The sequence below is a fragment of the Colletotrichum gloeosporioides genome (assembly GCF_011800055.1).
Source record: "Colletotrichum gloeosporioides strain Lc1 chromosome Unknown consensus_71, whole genome shotgun sequence".
NCBI lineage: Eukaryota > Fungi > Ascomycota > Sordariomycetes > Glomerellales > Glomerellaceae > Colletotrichum > Colletotrichum gloeosporioides.
Window position 1 is genome coordinate 210,363 of NW_025544716.1, and position 21,933 is coordinate 232,295.

A 21,933-nucleotide genomic window follows, 5' to 3' on the forward strand; every position below is an offset into this window, starting at 1 on the left:
CATTGAGGTGCGCAACCCAGCTTTTATCAACCTGTTTCAGCAGAACTGCGAGAATAGAAATCTCGTCACCTCCTTGCAACTCTATAGTTGGGGCCGCACCCTTCTCGAGAAGCCAACGGACAGTAGTATATGCATTATGATGGGGTCGTATGACCCTTACCGTCAAACACAAAGCCAGTGATGCAAGCGAATTTTTTGATGTGTCGAATTTTACCAGTTCCCAATCTTTACTGGCTGCGGTGACCCTCTTGATTTTATGTGGCGGCAGACTGAGTTGTAACTGCAATGCCTTACTCATTGGCGTGCTTCCAAGCTCCAGCTCTCCATCATCAACGAAGGCTTCAAGGTCTTGTATACCGAAAGCGAGAGATTGGCAGGCTCGAAAAAACGTAGCCTGAATCTCTTCCTCGGCGAGACGGAATTCGAAAGCAGCCCAGGTGCTCAAACTTCGTCGACGTTCTTGTTCTCGTGTGAGTCGGAGAAGAAGGCGGAGATCCAGAGGAACAGCGTTGGCATCGTGATAGCAGATGATGTTCTTCAAAGAAGATTCAATGGGTCCAGACCTAGGACTTGGATTCCACACCGAAGCCCCATGTTCAAGGAGCATGCTTGCCAGTCTTGGCTCAAATCGGAGAGCAAAATCAAGCGCGCCCCAACGCATGCCGCCCGTTGGCACGCTATGCTGGAAATAATTCTGTTGACAATCTGGGTCCGCACCCAATGATAGAAGATGACGAATCATCATTCCGTCCTTTTCGATGATGGCGTAGTGAAGTGGTGTTGCGGCAGACGCATCCGCCGCATTAACATCTCCGCCAAAGTCTCTAACGACAAGTGTCATGATGGCCTCCGACCCTGACAGCGCGGCAATATGGGGTAGTTTGACATTTCGTACTGATTTCCAGTGATCCCTCGCGTACATTTGTGGCCAGTAAGGCTGATCAGGGACTGAAAACACCTTCCAAGCCCCATTTTCGAAGGGGGGTAGGTTTTCACGAGCGATGAGTGTGTCGTGGGAGCCGCCATTCTCAAGAAGCTCGCGCGCTATAGACGCATGGTTCTGACAAATGGCAAGATGTAGAGGCGTCCAGACAGGATACGACGACCATGCTCCAATGCTATTTCTTGGCCCATTGAAATTACTGCCAAGGTAAACGATTGCAGGCATGCATGGACATAGGAACCGACCAGGAGAGTTGACCTTGACTTTCTGCACGTGCACAAGCCATCTGACAACTTCTTCGTGTCCATGTTGAACAGCAAGATGCAGTGGGGTTGCCCAACACTGCTCGATGGGGATTCTAATCGGTTCTCGGCTTCCGTCGCGGTTCCACATCGGGGATGGGGTGGCGTAGACTCTGTTCATGTCCGCACCGAATGCCGCAGCGACTTTGAGAGTATCCAGATTGCCCTTGGCAGCAGCAAGCACTGTGATTTCCGAACATGACTCTCCGACGGCTTTACAGTATAGTTCGACTTGGAATATTCTGTACAGCATTCGATTGACCCGTGCGAGAGCGGCCAGCCCGTGAAATGAGTCAACGTAATAACCAATCTCGAGCCAGATTTCCGGACTGGCTTTGCTGGCTACAGACATTGTATCCTCAGGTCCTTGACCAAGGCGTTCTCCGGTCCTGGAGATTTGATTAGCTGGCAGCCCCACGCAAGAGGTACTTCCATATGAAGAGCTTACGGTCTGCTTGATGTCGAATCAGATGCATAGAACGAGTGGTTCTCACAGCTCCCTACTAATGTTCCGTGTCGAGTAATAGATGAATTATTTGAAGAAGAAAGAGAAGGAGATGAAGACGAGCAATTTGGAGATCAAAGAAACCAGTACACAGAGTGAAATGGCATCTGCTCTTGTCTGAGGCGAACGCCTATCGCTGCCAAGTGATACTCAAAAGGCCTAATTGTATAATATCAACAAAGACTCATGAGCCGGGTCGCAACTCGTAGTCCACTGACCGCCTCTGTCGCCATGCGTCTCAGGTTAGTAGGTCAAGGGCAAGTAGGAAAGGAGTTTTTTTCTCGAGCGCGTTTGCTACCAACACGTGTTGCCAACGCCAACACCAACAACACCCCTGGCGCCTGGGATCCCCTCGAAATGTGGAGCCCGCCGAAGTGCATCACAAACTTGACGCCTCACGTAACAGATAACAGATACTGCATCCGAGAATACCAAGTTGTTGCATCCTTCTCAAACGTCCCAGCTGAGCTCAATCACCCAAACTTGAATTCGAACTATGACCTAGTACTGTAAAAATCGCCGATTGCAATGTTAAGTTCAAGCAATTGATCAGTATTGCTAGAGTCTGAGGAGATCCATTCTAAGCCCGGTGAGGTGAGTGCCCATTTGGACTTGGGTCCAACGACCTCAAAATGATAATTACATACGTCTGCGAGAAGAAAAAGAGTAAAAAGTCACCAAACAGACCAAATCGCTGTTTGAGAATTTCAGAGTAAACACTAAGAACGCCTAAGCGCAACCAGCAACTTCTAAAGAGCGTGACCAGAAACGAAAGAAATAAGAAAAAAACATCTTCTCCCGGGCTCCCAACCTGTGACCCCTGACAGCCGCTCACACCTCTACTCAATTGACCAGTTGAGCACCCTATGAGACTCTGGGACAGGCACCGAGAAGGAAGGGGGGCTACTTTATAAGGTTCGCACAGAAAATTCCAAGAACGGACTTCCACAATCTTTCTCTGGCATAAAACGCCGTCTCAGCTGGCACACTGGGTGGTGTTTGAGCCTCCAACAAATCGACGGAAGAAACGCGCAATTCCCGTGGTCCATCTGCCAGGAGGCTTTGGTTTGTGTTCGCGTACCACTTGAGGTGCACAATAGACAGGGAACGTCTCCTCCGGCTCGTCATATTCGTCATCGTCATCGACATCAAAGTCAAAGTCCGGCCAGGATGGCGATGTAGCTGGCACCACCATAGAATACGAAGCACCAGCCAAAATGAGATACCGCGCAATCTCACCATTCCCTCCACAAAGCGCATGATGCAGTGGCGTCCACGCAATACGCTGGCTGAAGATTTTCTTTGTCATTGTCCATTGAGTGCTTTGCTGATTCGAGACGCAGTGACAGAGATATCGCGCCGGCGCATTGATGTTGACGCCGTGCTCGATCAACCACTTCACCACGTGCATGTGACCGTGTCTGGCAGCAAGATGAAGTGGCGTGCCCCAGCATGTAGTCGAGTAAAAAGAGTCAATTCCGAACTGTTCGAAGCTGGCCAGTAATTCGACAGACGGCTCGACGGGGCGCACACGGCCAAGGTCGGCGCCGAAGGCCGCGGCTGTCTTCAGCACCTCAAGCTGGCCATTGGCCGCAGCGGTAGTCGTGATCTCGGGAAGATCTCTGTCGATGGCGTCGCGGAAAAGGTCTCTCTGCAGGATGCCGCAAAGCCTACGGTTGACACGGCATAGAGCGGCGATGTTTGGGGTCGAGTCAAGGTGCTCGGCGATCTGGAGCCAGATTTCGTCAGGGAGACTTTGAACTGACATCGTATCCCTTTGATTGAGTGCTTGGATGCGATGGCGGCTGAAAAGATGTGTCGGCTGGCCAACTCAGACGTCAAAAGAGAGAGCCGTTCCAAACGAAGAAACCTCGACGTGCTTGCGACCAGAAGGTGTACGTCAGACTGTTGGAGAGGGCTGAATCACGTTTGGCAATGGAAGGAAAGAAAAGTCGTGAGGTAGGTTCTATTCTGAGTGTTCATTGCTAATGTTGGCGGTTCATCCGCCATGTCTTGGAAAACACGTCATGCGTCTGGACTGGAATGCAGAACTGCCCATTTTCACCCAAGCAACGTCTTGATTGGAATTCGAGGGTGGTTGCCGAGACTGTGCTTGGAATGAATGATCCAGTAGACAATCTTCGAGCCGCCAAGTTCCACATGGAGAAAAATTCTGCCCGAGACATCTCCCGGGCAGCCGTCCCGATTTGTGGAGGCATGGACCGGCATGGTGGGCCCGCGTCCGGAGCCAGCGCCGCGGCGCTTCAGGTTAGCGGGAGTGTTTGACACTTCAGCGCAGATAGGTTATACATCAAAAATGAGTTTCCATTTTAAAAGTCGGCAAATTACAGTGAATTTCTTTTGAGCGGAGTTTTGCGGCTTTTGGACATCTTGTCTGCGAGTTGATAACATAGAAACGATAGTCTGCATGCAGTTCGTCTTAAATCCCGACACAAATCCTCGCCTAGAACTCTTGGACATTCACATACTACACGCAGAAAGTCTATACTCAGGAGCGGTATCGATGTGTCCGAAATGACAACATCCCTAAAAGGCAAACTCGTACAGCGCTACACTCCGGACTAGAAAACACGAGATTTAGAGTTCTTCGCCCAAGACACAACTCTGGTTAAATAGTTGCCTGCCAATGGGTAGAAACTAAGCGATGTATGATTCATGGCAAGGTAGCCGAGACTTCACGTGGAGTTGCAACCGAACTCTATCATATTGTCCGTCCATGCTCACTGTGGGATACCGACGCGCAGGACCCATCGTTCCCTCAGAAATCAACTCATGGGGCTATTTGTAGCAACGGACTTTTGTATCGTGTCTATGATCCTTCTCCTTGTTGACAAGAAATGCGCATGCCGAAGAGTCCGGACAGCTGTATAAAGAGAGGAAGAAGTTCGCCTTCAGTCGACTTTCAACTCTGGCATCACACAACTCACACCATCAAACAATTTCTATAACCAGTCTTCATTCACAGTCTTTGTCTTTCGACACCAAAAATCGTCAAAATGCAGATCAAGTACATCTTCGTCGCCGCCTTCGCCTCCATGGCCCTCGCCGTGCCCTCTTCCAACGTCAACGAGGGCAACATCCTCGCCCGCCAGAAGGGCCCCGTCAGACCCTCTGGACCCAGCTGCTGCAGCTACGTCGGCAACTGCCAGGCTTCTTGCGTAAGTCGAGAACTGTCCATACCAACATTAGTTGGATCGACTTTGTGGCTAATAAGACATCCAAGTGCCCCACTGGATGCCCCAAATAAATGTCACATCGTACGTTAGGTCGGTGAGACAATTTGGCAAGACGGATATGTGTTGGCTACTTTGGATCCGTCCTATCGTTGGTGTTCAAGAGGGAACTTGGCTTTAAGGTCTGAACAGAGCTGCATAGCATAGCAAACATCAATCAAAAACCAAGTCAAAGCCAAAACATTACAGCGTGAATCGAGCCCTGTGCACCAGAGTTGGCATGATGATTGGAACCCTAGTTTGTCTGAACTCCAAATGACAAGACGAACTCCACGAACACCACGAACCCCAAAACCCAACCCCCAACTCTTCTACGGCTATTCGATGGAGCACGGAGACTTCAGTTGTCAATCTCCGCCGGCGCATTTAATCAGTCCGGCGGGTGGGCATCTTGGGGGTGGGATGCCGAGCCGACTGGGACCGGGGCTCCGCACACCGCCGATCGACGGCATCGTCGCAAGCCAAGAGGACCCGTAACCATGGCTTCGGGAGTGAGAAGACGCCGTAGTCCGCCAGGAGATCGCTAACCCGAGTTTCATCGTCGCTATATGAGAGCGTCGGTATGATTTTTCAGCAATGTGGGTGGGTGGCTCGACCGGTTGAACATGGTCGCATGAACGCACCCAGCTCGACCCAACAAAGAGCCTAACAACCCATCAGAGTGGAACACGAGAACAACAAAGCAGCATGATTGCAATGATTTAATTACCGAAGGAGTTCTCTCCTCCTCAAGGCCCTATCCAGCGTGCTATCCCGCGAAAGCAAGCTATTTCGTGTTATTTACACAGTGTATAGTACAACCACAGCCAGAGGGCGCATGTAATTACATCCTCACACCCTCTCGTCGCCGCCCATGCTCTCTTCCTCATCGCTGATATCGTACCCCATCTCCCTCGCGTCCTGCACCCTCTCCCTCGCCACACGCGCCTCGTGCCATGCGTCCCATCTCGCCTTGTCCTCCGGCGACTCCTCCGGCCGCTTAACGAGACCCTTCTTGCGCAGACGGCGGCGAAGCTGGCGCTTTTCCCAGAAATCGAGAGTTCGAATGTCGATGGTCGCGATGTCCGTGCCGGTAAGGTAGTCCTCGAGGTCGGCCAAGAGGTCTGAGGCGTCTTCAGCGAGCTGGTTGGCGACTTGGCGGCCCCAGCCGTTCGTGGTCCACTCGTCGATCTTGACAGGAATCGCGTAGCCCCAGGTAGGATCCGTGGCCGACCAGACGCAAGGCGTTGATGAGCAAGTCGTCGGGCGGCAGTAGAGCTCACACATGGCCGACTCAGCAGCGTACCAGACTGCGCTGATGATGACGAGCAAGCCGAGGAAGGTGATGCGCAGAGGGTTGCGGTGCATGAGTTGGGGGATGGGAAGCTGAATGACGTTGACCTTCTCATCGGAAGAGACGCTGGGGTGGGCTGCAGTCTTCTGAGTGACGGCGGATTGCTGGGATGCGGCCCCCTTTGCCTGCTGATCTTGCACCATCGCGATCATCTTCTCCATCTCGCTGATCTTGTTCTCGTTGTACGTAGGGTCGGCGTGAGAGACCTTGTCCTCCAGGCGTTCGATACCCTGCTTGGCAGAGCGAATGCTTCGAAGCCCATCTGTGAGGGTCTTGGTCATTCTGTCGATCTGCTGCATCGTGTGGTCACGTTCGTCACTGCTGAGGTTGGCGCTGTTCGCAATTTCCTCACGCTTCTCGTTAATCTCGTCAAGCATGCTCTCCACCGTCTCCTCGGTCTCGAAATCGGGGGGCAGAGGCTTCTGCAAGTTAAACATTTCCTCCAAGTCGTCCAAAGTCGAGTCCTCGATTTGATGGCGGCGCTGAAGCTCCAAAAGGTCGTCCTTCACGGTGGGTGGCTTCACCGAGTTCATCAACGGTCGTCGAGGTCTAGATGTGGATTTACGCCGGCGGAGCACAGAGGTCGTGGTCGTGCCTGCGGTGTCTTGCTCCTTCTGCTCGCTCGATTCAGATTCGGATGCGTTGGCATTGGAGATTGATCGTCCTCTCAAAGAAACGCGGGAGTTCCGTCTGCTTGATGCTCGGCCATGGCTCGTAGAAGGTCTGGCTTCAGACTTGATGGCTGACTTGAGCTCCTTCTCCTGCACCTTGTCGACCCGAACCGTTGCGGGAGTGTCCACGTATGCGCCTGTAACCTTTGGGGTAGGGAGAGAAAGTGGATCCGTCTTGAGCGGGCGAGGAGTTTCCTCAGCGAGGAGGTCCTTATCCTCCTCAGAATCAGGCTCGATCGATGGCGGTCTGGTAGAGCCACGTTCAGATTGGCCGTCTGTGGGCGCAAACAGCATGATCTCCTGCTCGATACGGTCTGTCGGATCGCCATCGGAGGACGCCATGCTCTTCCTGCTGTCCTTAGAAGATTCAGTCGAGCGTTGGCGTCGTACACGGCGCAGACCAGCAGACACTGGCCGCTCAGCCTCGATGTTTTTGGGCTCGTCTTTTGAGCTGCTTGAGGCCTCATCCGACTTGGGAGTTGGGTCCAGCTTCTTCAGAGTGTCGTTACGGTTACGTCTCGTGACTTCTGCCTTTTCCGAATCCGATGTCTTGGGACGATCTTCGCTTCTGCGACGAGGGACGTATGGCTTTCTGGCGGGTTCCTCAGCCTTCTTCAGGTCCTCTGTCTTCTTCGGTACCTCCTCGACCGGCGCTGTCTCGGCGGATGGCTGATCCTTTGTCTCCTTTTCCTCGATCACCTCCGTCGTCTGCTTCTCCTTGGCCAACGGCTCGGCGACCACTTTCTTGATGGCTTCCTTCGGCTCTCGCCCCGCAAGCCTGTCCTCAGAGCTACGCTCAATATCCTCCGCAAAACCCTCTCGAAGTCTCTCAATGGTCCTAGCCGGGTTTACTGTCCGTGATGTTGGTCTCTCCTCGTCGTGCTTGATGGTATTCGGTTGGGTATCTTTCTCGGTCTTTTCGTCGGTTGCTACTTGAGGCTTGACTGTCTCGGGCGCTGGGCTTCCGGCTGGGCTACTACTAGCAGCTCTGGCGAGCCTTTGCAGCAGATCTCTTGAGTCTGTTCGGGTGTGCTGCAATTGAGGTCGGGCGGGCGACTTCGGGCTCGCCAATTTCGCCTCCGACTTTGTCTCTCTGGGCACGCCGGCATTTTTGTAGATAGTGACAGGGGTGTTTGCAATGTGTTCGCCTTCGTCCTGTTTCGTAGGCTGCCAGGCTTCTCTCTTGCTCTCTCGGATAGGTGTTGACTCTTTGTCGACTCGTTCGGCCTCTGGCGAGAACTCTCTGGACATTGAGTTCCGCTCTCGAATCTCTTCCAAACGGCTTTCAGCCAAAGCTTTCTTCGACACAGACTCTGCCTCTCGAGCTCGGATGGTATCGAGTTTGGAGTTTTTCGGTCGGGGATGTTCCCTGACAGGCGGCGCGAGATCATCCTCGTCGGGTGTAGGGTAGTATGAGCGTGTTTGGGCTTTCGTCTTGGCCAGCTCCTCCTCAGCCTCGGCCTCTCTCTCACGAATCTCCTCCAGTCGGGTGTTCCTTCCCCTCGATTGGCTCCTGCGCAGCTCTGCCAACTGCTCGTTTGCCTTCTCTTCACGTTGGCGAATCTCGTCAATCTTACTGTTGGTCCGCGCTGCCCGTGATGAGAGGGGTCCCGCAGATGCTTCCCTCCGGAAAGGGCTTGATTCGGGCTCTTCTGCGTATGCGCTGCCGTTCGAGAATCGTCGATTGGAGGCATCGTCGTATCCAGAGCCGCTAATTCTAATGCGCGGGCTGTCCGAGATCTGAAGGTCTCCGGCAGTGAAGTCGGCATCCAGCTGCCAAGCGAAGCTCTTCTCCGGCGATCGCGCCTCAGGGTTCGTGGAGCCCGGTCGCGAAGTTGGGGGCGTCGGTTCGAGTGCTTCAACGGAAGGCAGTGGCGTATTGGCAGCAACTTCCCAGTCCGGTTTGGGTGTTCTCTTGATGCCCTTGTCGTCCTCATCGAGAAGATGCTTGATCCAACCTTCCGGGACTGAGCTCTTGGCAAACGCCCTAGCACCAGGGCTGCTACCCAAACTGCCGTAGCTTGTCTTCCTACCCAGGTTTGGGCTGGTGCCATTCAAGCTCGAGTTGCTCGTTCGCTTCCCGAGTGTCTGGCCTCCGTTCAAGCTGCTGTTACTCGTGCGCCTCCCAAGCCCGGGACCGCCGTTCAGACTGCTGTTGCTCGTCTTCCTTGCTAGTGTTCGGCCGGTGTCCGCGATGTAAGGCCCGACTCTTGTGTTGCCGAAGAGGTTTTCTGGCTGGCGGGCAGCGCTGGGCGACTCGGCCATCTCGCGTTCGTACTGGCTCAGTCGGCGGGTGAAACTACCGGAGCTAGAGCCGCTCTGCGACGCCGGACTTCCGCTGTATCCACCATAGCGGGCTACGTAGCTGTCGCGCAGTGAGTCGCTGGACAACCTGGAGAGGGGTCGGGTGCGGCCGAAGTCGTTGGGCTCCTTGTTAAGATTCTGTCGAACTTTGGCCTCTTCAGCGACCTGTCTGTTGTGGAAAGGGCGCGGCGCAGGGCTCGGGGAAGCGTCGACGGCAGGAGACGTTCTGCGCGTTCTCTCAAGAGGGCTGGGGCTGGGTCGGTCTTCTTCTCCCGCCAACGCCCAAACATCGGCTACGGAAGGAACCTTGCCCTTGGCGAAGACTCCAATTGTAGATTTGGGGCGGGGAAGTCGGGATCCAGGCGAAGCAACATCAGCCGAATGGTTGGAACCGACTGACGGCGTCTGGGACATCGAACTTGAGGGTCGGGGGATGGCGGCAGCAGCAGCTCGCGAAGGTGGTCGCATCGAGGCAGAGCTTGGAGGTCGGGGAATGCCAGCTGCGCGAGAAGGTGGGCGCGCGTTCGTGGGGGAGAAGCCATATCGGTTTGTTGTTCCTGACGCTGCCGGGGCAGTGTCTCTTGGGTTCAGCGTCTCGCGCGACGGCTTAGAGAACAGCGGCTTGCGGCCCTCTTGGTCGATAGTCAATTGGGTTGAAGCACGGCGGTTCGGTCGCGCCCCGAACTGACCCGGTGCAGCTTTATCGTGGTCCATGGCGGATATATCTTGGGGCCACGTTCGTTGGTTTTCGGTGGTGTAAGGCGTCAAGCAGCGGGAAGCTGCATGGTTTTGCGATGCGATGCGATTCGGCGACAAGTCGCGTCAAACACAGTTGACGCGACGTGAAAGATGAAAAATCAAGTCGCGGGTATGCTATGATTCGGTCGAGGTCATGTTCGTCGCGGCGATTCGCAGTCATCAGGGGAATATTGATCGCGCAAAAGGAGAAGGATAATTATTTGGGACGGAGAGCGAAAGTGATGAACCGCGTCTCCCACTAAGCAGCGACCGGGGGGTGCTCCCCTGGGTAGGCGTGGGCCACCGTGGGACCTCTTTCCTCCCTGAGCTAAACCCCACACGGCCCCTCCCAAATCTCGGCGCGGAAGAACCATTTCGGAAATGACTAATCGGAAGCTGCCGGTGTAAGTGGGGCTCGTGCATGCGGTTCCTGAGTTCTGGACCCTGATGGCCGATTTTCAAAACGGTGCAAACCGTTGAGAAACGCCATGACCGTTTGGTTGTTTTCCTGTTCACCTTCTGCAACGGCTGCCTTTTCCTTCTTTGTTCCGTAGGATCCGAACCATGTCTGCAAACCATGGCTATGCCCTAGTCTTCAGCTGGAAAGGAGAGGCCTCCACAACTCATTGCAGCTCATATCTCAAGCGAACATTGGAAGATTGCGCGTCATGAGAGACCCGGAGGCCGACTGCCCCCTGCATCAGGATCAATATGAAGACGGCACAACAGGAAGCTATGCCTCTCTCAGTCAGGGACCCCTTGCATCAACAATGCCCGTGCACAAGAGCTTTGTGATCATCAGCGCGATAAAACGGAGGGATGTCCACGCCTGTTTTTATTGACACTGCGTGAGCTTGGACCAATCGCGACTCAACCTCCCTGCTGTTCATTTTTAGCAATACAACTCAGGGTCCAACCCCCGTTGTCTGCAACTTGAGAGCTTGAAAGACCTCTCCACGTTGCCAGCCATGAAGCCTCAACCCACAGTGGCCCGGCCATGTGGCTACATGTAGGCGCCACAGACATCTCCAATGCATTGCGACAGCCTCTGACGTCTGCTACTGCAGGGAGAGATACTCCACGGCACGCCACTCTCTGAATCTCTATCACTGTGTCTCCGTCACGGGCCGGTACGCGGTCCCACCTGGCACTGACAATGCCACCCTGAGAGATAATCTCCAGCGGGCTGTTGCACAAGTCGTCCTGGAGCAGCCCATGTTGCGGGTCGGAATTATCGATCAAGACAAACAAAGCACAAGCTTTGTTCATATCCCGCATGTCGATCTGTCGGAACATATCCAGTTGTTCGGGTCTTCGCGGCCAGACGAAGTGGACGCTGCCCTGAGCAAACATCTTTCATACCAGCATTCCCAGCTATGGCCAGATATCGAGCAGCGCCCTCCGTGGAGAGTCTCCGTCATCCCAATTTCCAATGGCGAAGAGAAGCCATCCGAGGTTGAGATCGTCTACGCTTTCCACCATGCCATTAGCGACGGCACCAGCGGCTCCATCTTCCATCAAAGGCTCCTCGAAGCGCTGGGCAATCCCATGAAAGACATTCCAGGCCTGGAAGGATAGACGATCGCGTTTCCAGAACCGCCTGTGTTACCGTCACCGCAACATGAACTCGTCGACTCGCGACTCAGCTGGACATTCTTCCTGGGCACTCTTTGGGACGCCTTTGGCCCTTCTTGGCTGAAGAGCAAACCCGCTGTTCGACCTTGGAAAGCGCGCCCGATCGATCTTGCGCAGCCAAACGAGACCAGCACCCACATCCTACGGATTCCTGCAGCGCTTGCGACGAAGCTGCTCGCTGTGGCACGAAGCCATTCCGTGACGCTGACGCCGCTACTTCACGCCCTCATCGTCGCATCCGCATCCCGACGGATCCCAGAGTCCGAGGCACCGACGTTTGAGCCCTGCTCCCCCATCAGTCTGAGACGGTACCTGCCCGCCGGTTCAGCCTTTGACGCAAAAAACCAGATGCTCGTGCTCGTGACATCAGGAGACCATCCAATCCCGTCTGCTCTCGTCACCAAGCTCCGCTCATCGTCAGGCAAAGAATACGAAGATGCCATTTGGGAAGTCGCCGCCTCCGTCAAGTCTACCATGAACGACAAGCTCGCGAGTCTGCCACACGACGACCCAGGATCCATGCTGAAATACGTCAGCGACTTTCACGACTTCTTTCGCCAGAAGGACGGTCAGGAACGGAGCAACAGCTGGGAGCTCAGCAACCTGGGCGCCATCGACGGAGGGAATGGGAGCTGGAAGATGACGCGGGCGGTGTTCTCCCAGTCAGCATCGGTCTTGGGTCCTGGGCTCAGTGCCAACATGGCAGGTGTCGTTGGGGGAGAGATCACGGTCACGCTATGCTGGAACAATTCCGTTGTCGAAGGTTCTTTAGTTGAGGGCGTGATTGCAGATCTGGACGCCTGGTTGCCAGAGATTGCCAGCCGTAAACCACTATCTACCTGATCTCTTCTGATATCCGCCTTAGGCTCTTATACCCATCCATCAGGAGCGTTTTTGTGCTATGTGAAATCCACATCGTCCTCCCGGAAGTCCTGTACCATCAATCCAAGATCATTCTCCCATATTCAGAGCCACCGTTCCAATGCTTGTATCACCTTTCGTTACTAAGATTCCCATCTGACCTTTGTGAAGATGTGCCGAAACTTTGAGGGGATAATCTTCAACTCGTCGGACCTGAGCTTGTTCCATTGACCAGAGAGCTCCGAGCACTTCTCGCCCTTCACTATGGTGCCAGCAAGGCTCCAGGAGCTCTTTTCCTCCGTGGAAATTCTTCCAGGTTGTTCTCGGGCGTCCTTCCAAGCTCCGTGCACTCTCAAAAGTTCCATTGTTCTGATCAGGCAATCTGTATTTGTCAAAATGGCATAGCCGTCGTCGTCTAGCCATGGAATTTTTCTCACCGCCCTGTCCAAGGTTCTCTTCATCAGTCTATTGTCGATATGTGTGATAGGCTCACCAAACCATTGGTCGTCCAACAGAAACGTGATGCCATGCATTTGAGCAAACTCATAGTCTCTTGTTTTGTGGTTTACCAAGAGAGAAAGTGTCGATTGCCGGAATTCACCAATTGCACCTTCTTCCAGAGCAGGTTTGATGATCCTGGCGTATTCAGAAAAGTCTTCATCGCAGAAGTCTGCGTGATCAAACATAGCGATGAGTCCTCGCGTCAGAATATCCTTCAGTTCGTCGGTTGATACTTCGTGGGGGACTTCCTCGACTGTGCGCTGCGCGAGCTTGAGAAATGCCTTTTTCTTTGCTGCGATTTCGTGCTCGTCGTGGTCGCAGCACTTTTCTGTAAGTCCACAGAACCGCGTATTCGTACGAGGAGACTCATAATCCCAGCCTGCAAGTACCTCGGTTAAGAGAGCAATCGGCTTCTCGACCTTTTCGAAAGAGTCGATGTCATAATCCCACACGTCCTCCCTAGACCATATCGGCGTGCCACATTCTACCAACTTGGAAGCAGCGGATGCATGGTGCATGCAAAAAGCGATGTTGATAGGGAACTTGTCATAGTCCCAATCTGCTTTCAGAAGCAGCCTCGGATCAGCCCCGAGTGAGACGAGATGGTCAATCATTGACTCATCACCACATGTTGCCGAATATTGGAAAACGCTGCTGTGAGCGCCGCCCCTCAGACGGTTTGGATCCATTCCGATATCCTTTATGAGGCGCGTGACGATTGACTTATCTCCGGTCGCCACTGCCGTATCGAGCGCCGTGATGCAAACATTTCTTCCCCAATAAAGAGCACAAGTGTTGCTATAGGTAAAACCATTCATACATCTGTGACGGATTCTTGTCGGACGATCCGAGTACAGCTCCTCAAGAATTTCCAGCCCAGGTGGCCATGACTCTGGCCGCGGGGGAACCGTGCAAAGCGGCGACGAGCCAGCCGAAAGTAGGATATGTGCGATCTCAGTCTGCCTATGGCAAATAGCGTAATGCAACGGTGTCCAGACCATGACACTGTTATCGTAGCGGTCGCGGAAACATCTGTGGTAATCGAGGATGTTGTGAGGGTTCTCGCACCCGCAGTAAAGTCGCGCCGGAGCCTCGATTTCGACGTCTTTGGACATCAACCATTCAACGATATGCTGATGGCCGTAGATAATGGCGAAGTGGAGGGGTGCCCCCCAGCGGGCGCGTGGAGACAATCGGTATCTTATACTCTTCGCCGCGATTTCATCTGCTGTGAGCGGCTTGACATGATGGTAGTCAAGATAGGCGCCGTGTTCAGCTGCGAGCTTTAGAGTTCCGAGGTTCCCGTTGCTCGCTGCTTCGATTGTCGGGCCTGGATGGTGGTCCTTGACGGCGGCCTTATACAGCAAACGATTGAAGACGCGGTAGAACGTGTGATTGATACGAGCGAGATTCGAAAGGTCGTGCGTGTTGTCGAGGAAATTGCCGATCATACTGAGAAGCTCTGAAGGTAGGGAGGCAAAAGTTGCCGCGGTAAGCCTTGCCGTATCCATGTCTATTGTTGAGCCACAATGTAGCGAGCAAGAAGGGAGGTAGGGGAGTCTTGCCTGGAGAAACGACGGCATGCAATTCTCGCACCGCTAGCATTTTATACTCGAATGGCATGAAGGGGAAACCCTTTGAGAGAAAATCAGCAACCGTGATGGCAACGGGTCCAGTGGATCTTCACTAGCTTTTGGAGATAACTCACGAAACCTACCTCGCAGGCGGACTCGACCCCAAACTCAATATTTTCGCGGGAGACTTAGACTTGACATTAAATACAACAAACACAGCATAGTGGCTAGGCCTGCGGCTCAATTTTAAGCCAGCACTTCCGCATGCAAATTTGTTATAGAGACCGCATGAGTGAGGGCAAGTGTGATTCAGTTTCTGTGCCACATGTTGGGTGCCTGCAGACATCAGAAGCAGAGGCTTGGTCTCAAAGTCCTCGTTTGACCCACCTTAAAATGTCAGGTTCAAAAATTATCACTAGCGACGGAGGTTCGACAGTGCTTCTCACATAACTCGTATCAAGCGTCAAATTAGAACCTTGACATTCAGATTACATCCAGTCCAAACGTTGTTAAAGGTTCTTTGGTGGAGATTGTGATTGCAGGTCTAGACATCTGGTTGCGAGTTGCGAAAGGTCGCTGGAGGTACTTTGTGTCATTTTCCAACTTAGATGGACGTTATGAATGGGCTAGTCATCAAGGTGTCCCTCAGCCATACACCGGTAGCCGCCGATACCAACTCAGATAAACAAGCCCGCCTAACTTCAGACGGTAGACAGAACTACAATTCAAACGCCCAACCGGTCCAGAGCCCTTACATTCTTACTAACACTGCCATGGGCAAACAGAACCAGCTTCAGACCCTTGTCTAAGAATCAAATACTGCTTGGTTTCTTGGGTCTCAAAATCGCCCGTGAAATGAAGATTCCAATAGATGGATAGGCTATCAATGACTCGGCTACGCGACCCACGAGTGTTGCTTCACATCCCGTTCAACCCCTCTCTTCTCCTGAGGCGCTGCTTCTCCAATACATTTATCCTGCCTTGTGGCTCCAATATCCATCAGGAACTCTCCGATGCAACCCGGTCTGGTATTCGGATGGACGGTCGCTGTGTACTGCCATGTAGCCCCTCGATCCCCGGGCGGATCGTTTGGCCTGCCTCTTGCATAGAAATGGAATTTGACGTCTTTGGGTATGTAGGCTCCCATAATCACATAGACATCGCACTTCTTCACAACATCCCTTGTCAAGGCCTCCCCGTTCTCTCCAATCTTCTCATCAGGAAAACCCGAACCTCTAATGATCAATTTTTTGTTACCTGACCCTTCAATGTCGATAATCTCGCACGAGTTCCAAACCCAGGCTTGTTGAATGCTGTCAATGGATTTACCATCGAGGGCAACACCAGGGGAAGAGTAGATAGGATCCTGTTTGTTCATAGGCAGAGGCTCGCGTGTTCTACAGTCAGTGTAGACAAATATGATGGCACCATCCGGAACCTGTTTGCCGGACTCGCCATTGATCAGCCACAACTCATCAATGCAAGCATTCCCTTGATGTTCTGTTTCGTCTTTCCCCTTGTCGCACCAAGCTTTGAAATAAGGAGGCCCAGGGAAGGACATCGATCTCTCGACACACATTGACAATGTACCACTGAGTAGACTGTTTAGCGGAGATCAGTCAGATATTGAAAAGTTCAAATATCTTACCAGACCACCTTCCTCACGGGAACAAACGTAAAGTAGCCACACTGGCCTTTATCCAACTTGACGGTCCAGGTGCGACCGTATGCAGTGCTCCAACTCTCTGACCACCCGCCAGATATTCCAGCCTTGAATAGTTTGCCGACTTTCGGGGTGACGCTGACACTCCAACCAACGGATGTTGATTCACTTTCTTTCATGGAACACTCGACTGGTGCGTGACAATCAGAATGGGGGAATGGTCGTTCCTCGGCCCATTCGAAGTATGTGCCTACGCACACCAGAGTCAGCCACTTGTTATTCTCAGAATCTCAAAGGCACGTTGGGTTGATACTAACGAATTTGACAAAAGCTGCCGCATTTTGTCTCAACATCCGACCATCTTTCGCATGTACCGTCTGATTGAATGTGATACTTTGCCTTACAATCTGCTTCGAAGTACTGGTGGTACATTTTCAGAGCATGGTGATCTCTGCTCGAGCAGGGGTCTCCAGAACGTTTCTCAAGAAAAGCTGTCTTGTTATTGAAAAACATATGTCGATCCTCAGGACGGATAGTCCACAGAGGGGGGGCTTTGGGGTCCCAATCAAAGTCGACAGGGCCTTGATAGAGACCAGAAATGTTTCTTGCACTAACTATGCTTACGAAGAACACGGCGAGGAGAATTCGTAGATCCATTCCAATACTAGAAAAGAGGACGGACGGAATGGCCGGCTAAATCGGTGCTTCTCCAGCTGAATGTGGGTAGCTTCTAGAGCGTTACGTCAAGATATCAGAAGAATGGAAGGCAGGACGAAACTGCTTTAGTTGAAGAGTAGAGAAGATAGGCCACAATGCAATAGAAACTAGGGATGACAGAGAGAACAGGTGCGAGGAGAACGGGGACGTTCTTCCTTGCAACTGTTCCTGAATATATAACACTAAGACATGATAGCGACGAAATTTCATGTCGCGCTGAATGAATTTTAATCATTTTTCTCGATGACAACCGTTGATCGGCCATTTTCTTCCTCTTCCCAACGTAGCACAGAAATACTATTGAAACTCATGTGCTACATAGTTTCTTTCAGTTCTGATCAGATGAACTGCATCATGAGTACTGCCTTTCAAAGATATGCTACGATTGAGTCTCGGAATATGCAGTCGTGACCTGTCGGTTGAAGATGCGGCTTAGTCTGTGTTGCTCGAGACGCAAGGGAGCTGGATCGCTAAGCGCCCTTAGTAATTTTTGAAAGATGTGGTAATCTAAAGTGCAGCTGTGATGAGGTACGTCGTTTTGCTCATTTCTTTGAAAATGTGAATATTTTAATTTGATCAGAGTTAACCAGTGGCGATAATACTTGTGTGGCCGTAACGAGTATTTTCCCTCCAAATCTGTCCCGTATGCTCTGGAAAAGGCATATCACACCCGCAAAGGCCCCTTCCAACAAGGCGTATGGTCTCTTATTTCATTCTGACTCAAAGGAGAAATATGAGCTAACCTCCCTGAAGTTTGCTCAAAATTATTGCGTCACATGCGAGTGTCATTTCTTTTATTTTTACCTGCGCCCTCGGTACTCGTTAGCAAATACGAAACCAAACACTTCTGCATCAAGAAGTGCCATTTTCTCGAACTCTCAGATCTATTCGTCGTACTATTCGTCAAGATACGCATCGGCACTCTAGAGTGTTGCATTTCCTCCACCACGCGGTAAAAGGACAACATGAAGTGATTCTTATGGAAAAGATGTTTGAAGTCCCTTTGCGGTGGTATGCTCTGTTCTCAAGGTTGAATCGTGCTAACCGGGTACTCAGTCATCATGTACTGATACTTGTCGAAGGACTGACAATGTAACATCACCCGACTTTATCAGACCCGCAGGCAGCATAGATGAAGTCAACATCAGTTAGAGAGGTTCCCTCCAGATGCCTCTACTTAATCGACTACGTTTTGTCATAGCGCCCCCCACATTCATACACATGTGCCGTCGAATCAGGGTGTCGTGTCAGAACCCGCCATCGCTATCTGCCCTTCCCACGGAATTATGCTACCTCATACCAGAGCTATCAGCAATCAAGTTGGTTGACCTAGCATCTCTAGCTCAAGTCAACCGGCGATTCCACATAATTTTCACGCCATATCTAGTTCGAGCCGCTGTTCGAAGTAGGCCCAACTTGCCCGCCCAAGCAGCGCGCTGCGGTGATCTAGCTGGCCTTGAGTTTGCATATGAATGTGGTGCAAAGATTGATGTCATTCACAAACTCCATTTGAAAGGCTCTCAAACTAATATACCTGAAGCACCTCGAAGGAAGATATGCTGGGGAACACCGCTGCACTTTGTTGCAGCGGGTGGTCACATGAATGTCGTCAACTGGCTTCTCTCGAAGAATGTCAGTATTGAGGTACCTGGATGTCTGCATTGCGAATTTTACACCGAGGGTGACGCCGAATTCGATCGAGAAAAAGACAGAAGTGTTCTGATCTGGACGCCGCTGCATTACGCCATATGCCAGGGACGCACCAATGTTGCTCATCGACTACTCAACGCTGGGGCGGATGCCCTTTGTAAGGTCGACCCGGCCCCAAAACGGCTGTATTCAGGTCTGTGTAAGATCAAGCGGCGATACAAGAATTTCTTTTGCGACTACATTGAAGTAATACCAGCGGATGATTTCGTCGTAAGCTGCTTCGCATTCGGGCACCATGCGTTGAGAGGGAACGCCATTGTTTGAGGGGTGCCAACCAAGATGTGCCCGCGATTCACACCGCTGCAGCGAAAGACAACCGAGCCATTATTCGTCGCCTGAGACATAAAATGGGTGTTGGTATCAAAACGGAGGCAGGCAATTTCGGCGAGCATGCGCTGTTTCGTTCTGCGCACTCTACCAGTTTTCGCGTTGTTCGCTTTCTCGTGGCATCAAGCAAGAGTGATCGCGTTCGTACTTCTGTGTATCCTCCTCTTGTTACTGCATTCGAATTCAGGCATCCTGCATTAGCTGTTGAGTTGATAAAGCGCAGCTCTCCGGTCTGGGAGTGGTATCATGAAACAGTGTACTGGTCCCTTGATCGTATAAGGGCACCTTCTGCATTGTCAACGCGACTTATTGATAAATGGAAAGGTTTCTACATGAACGACAGAGTTGGACCGGAACAGGTCGGTCTTGAACGGGTGGCCTTTCTGATGGCAGCACGTTTAACAGTGGAAACTGCGCCGCAACAAGTATCACCTGGAGAACTGCTAAATATTCTCCTTGAAGGGCTTTTTCAGATGTGCGAAGACGGTGACTTTGACATCGACTCCAATTTAAAATACATCAAGATTACTGATCTCAATATCAGCGCCCCGGGGGCGATGACTAGGTGCTGTCACTATGAAACAAAGAGCAACAATGCAGCCACAACTGCCTTGAAAGCAATTCTCAGATCATGCCGTCACATCTGCTGGAAGCCCCACAGAACATGGAACAGCTCGGCTCCTACTGTCGACTTCCTGCTGCAGAATGGGGCTTCGGTCTGCAACAGTGAGCGGCGGAGAGCAGTCTTGAAAGAGCCCTTGGATCAAGTTCTAGATGATCTGGGAATGAACCGTGATATTGGAGAGGGTAACTGGGGCGCCGATCCTCCACAGAGATTGATTGACAATGCTGACGGGTTGATTGAGATTTTACGGCTCTTAGGTCGACATGGAGGGTACGATAATGAAACCGACTGGACAAACCCTGAAGGCTTGCTGCACAAGTGTGGATACATCGTTGGATACAAGATGGAATATAGCAAGAAAAAGGAGGCAGATCCTAAGATGCGAGAGAAGATCAAAAACGGAACATGGTCGTCGCTACCGCGGCGGGCTCGGAAGATTTCAGAAAGATTTGGGCCTCGTAGCGACTAAGCTTGGTAATGAAACATGTTTCCCGTTTTACTGGAAATGTTGTTTTTGCTATGCAGTTTAAGCATATACACCCGTCTCGTTTCAGTCCACTCTTCTGTAGCCCTACTCTTGTGTAATAGCTAGCGCTAGCCTGTTCTTCAACGCTGGGTTAAAGCTGTTAGGCAGTTCTAGCCTACATACGAGGGTCAGAATTCGCTGTTTCCGTACGGGTTCAGCGCGCGCGATACGATGCTTTTGATCGAGGTACTAAATGGAGTTTTTAACTCAAAAGAGGTTGGTAAAACAGCTCCAGATGACGCCAATTAGAACCACGAAAGAACAGGAAGGACGCTCCCCGAAGTGACACTGAACAGAAACTAACAAATATTAGATAGTATACTCGACTCAAAATAATTGGGGCACTGAAGGGTGCTGGGATTTATGTCCCTTTGCCAACCGCATCATCCAGTGACCACTGACGACATCGTGGGCGACGGCCCCACTTCGCCGGCTGTGGAGGCGACTGGCCCGTAAGTACAGCCGCCGTACCCCGATACGTATCTCCTGAACCAGCAAAGTCGGAATATCAACCGTGATATGTGCTTGTTCATTCGCAACCAATACAACTTGACTTGAATAATCTGCGCTTTTTGTTGTGCGGATGGCATGTAAAAGCCTTTCTGTCTCAGCGCAAATTATCGCGACGCGACGCGCGACGCGCTCGCAGCAATGGACGCGTCCTTCACGCGGTGCCGTCCTATTTCCTGCTTCTTTAAGTGGGAAAAAGGAAAGCAAACCCGCTGTAACACAGACACCTCATAGAACGGGCATGATATTTCTCTCAATCAAAGGTCCGCCAACACCTATTTTCAAACTGGAAATCCGTATCAACATATCCTTGTGAGCCATTCAGAATCGCATCCACATCTTGTCTCGTACCTGAGGTTAACCAAACTCTAGCACAACCACCAGCGTCACTCGTACGGGGCGCAATGGCAGCCAACCGCATTGCAGTTGAGACTTGGATGCACATCGCCGAATATGTCGACGATGAAAGGGCTCTCGTAGCTCTATGCGAGTCAATCACAAAACACATCAAGTTTGCGAGCCCAAAGTTTATCAGCACGCAGTCAAGAAGCGACTCCGCGAAATCACCTTTCTTGCCGCCGATGCAGGGAATCTTGCAACACTGAAGTTGGCAAAACTCTTTGGCGCGACCTTCGGCGGCATTTTCCCCCTCACCAGCCCATCAGATTGGGTAGTGTCAAGGTGGAAAGCAATTCTGAAGGAAGAGTGCCTCCGGGTTGATGCTTGCCGCACGCCCGAAGACGCTGGCTGGGCCACTCCGCTGCATGTCGCTGCAAGAAATGGGCACTATCACGTTGTCGAGTGGCTTCTCGCTGAAAAGGTTGATCTCGAAGTGCCCGCGAGGTTCTGCTGCGAATGTCTGCCTCTCTTTGCTCAGGACCCTTTGAGCAAGTCCCCTCCAGCTTTAGGGAACTACCCGACTTGGACACCTCTTCACTTGGCAATCTGTCATAGCCATTCTTCGGTTGCTAAATTGCTTCTATCCGCTGGAGCTTCTCATGACAACATGTGGGTGTCTAAATCATCCGGAAGATGGCCTGAATTCGACCACAAAAGTTTGGGGTATCATGTCCGAGACGCGATCCAGAAATTCTATGATGGACCTGACAGACGTACTGATAAGGAAGAGGAACGTGTTGCCGCAATCCACACCGCCGCTTTGGTGGGAAATGAGCCTGTCATGACTCATCTTGTCAAGACTCTGGGGGTGGACCTTAATAGCAGGGATGGGGGG

General features: G+C 52.0%; 7 protein-coding genes across 7 annotated transcripts in view; 3 read left to right on the top strand and 4 right to left on the bottom strand.

The window, feature by feature from the left end:
• Positions 1 to 254: 254 nt before the first annotated feature.
• GCG54_00010248 (uncharacterized protein) lies at positions 255 to 3,518 on the bottom strand (the record flags this gene model as incomplete). Its single annotated transcript, XM_045410178.1, is given in 3 exon segments — positions 255 to 280; positions 295 to 1,696; positions 2,898 to 3,518. The coding sequence occupies 3 exon segments, from the start codon at positions 3,516 to 3,518 to the stop codon at positions 255 to 257; spliced, it is 2,049 nt and encodes a 682-aa protein (XP_045260133.1).
• Positions 3,519 to 4,767: 1,249 nt separating this feature from the next.
• On the top strand, positions 4,768 to 5,018 carry GCG54_00010249 (uncharacterized protein; the record flags this gene model as incomplete). Its single annotated transcript, XM_045410179.1, has 2 exons — positions 4,768 to 4,929; positions 4,995 to 5,018. 2 exons carry the CDS (start codon positions 4,768 to 4,770, stop codon positions 5,016 to 5,018), a joined length of 186 nt encoding a protein of 61 aa, XP_045260134.1.
• Positions 5,019 to 5,835: 817 nt separating this feature from the next.
• On the bottom strand, positions 5,836 to 10,026 carry GCG54_00010250 (uncharacterized protein; the record flags this gene model as incomplete). Its single annotated transcript, XM_045410180.1, has 1 exon — positions 5,836 to 10,026. The coding sequence occupies one exon, from the start codon at positions 10,024 to 10,026 to the stop codon at positions 5,836 to 5,838; it is 4,191 nt and encodes a 1,396-aa protein (XP_045260135.1).
• A 692-nt stretch (positions 10,027 to 10,718) lies between these two features.
• Positions 10,719 to 12,528, top strand: GCG54_00010251 (putative alcohol acetyltransferase FCK4; the record flags this gene model as incomplete). Its single annotated transcript, XM_045410181.1, has 2 exons — positions 10,719 to 10,797; positions 11,645 to 12,528. 2 exons carry the CDS (start codon positions 10,719 to 10,721, stop codon positions 12,526 to 12,528), a joined length of 963 nt encoding a protein of 320 aa, XP_045260136.1.
• A 161-nt stretch (positions 12,529 to 12,689) lies between these two features.
• On the bottom strand, positions 12,690 to 14,558 carry GCG54_00010252 (uncharacterized protein; the record flags this gene model as incomplete). The annotated part of the gene is made up of 1 exon (XM_045410182.1): positions 12,690 to 14,558. One exon carries the CDS (start codon positions 14,556 to 14,558, stop codon positions 12,690 to 12,692), a length of 1,869 nt encoding a protein of 622 aa, XP_045260137.1.
• Positions 14,559 to 15,516: 958 nt separating this feature from the next.
• Positions 15,517 to 16,941, bottom strand: GCG54_00010253 (uncharacterized protein; the record flags this gene model as incomplete). The annotated part of the gene is made up of 3 exons (XM_045410183.1): positions 15,517 to 16,222; positions 16,270 to 16,573; positions 16,602 to 16,941. The coding sequence occupies 3 exons, from the start codon at positions 16,939 to 16,941 to the stop codon at positions 15,517 to 15,519; spliced, it is 1,350 nt and encodes a 449-aa protein (XP_045260138.1).
• A 4,242-nt stretch (positions 16,942 to 21,183) lies between these two features.
• The window catches only part of GCG54_00010254 (uncharacterized protein), a gene marked incomplete at both ends in the record, with an annotated part of 1,602 nt that continues 852 nt past the window's right edge, over positions 21,184 to 21,933 (top strand). The window contains one exon of the mRNA XM_045410184.1: positions 21,184 to 21,933. This exon is cut by the window's right edge and continues 852 nt beyond it. Within this exon, the coding sequence (XP_045260139.1) occupies positions 21,184 to 21,933 (750 nt within the window).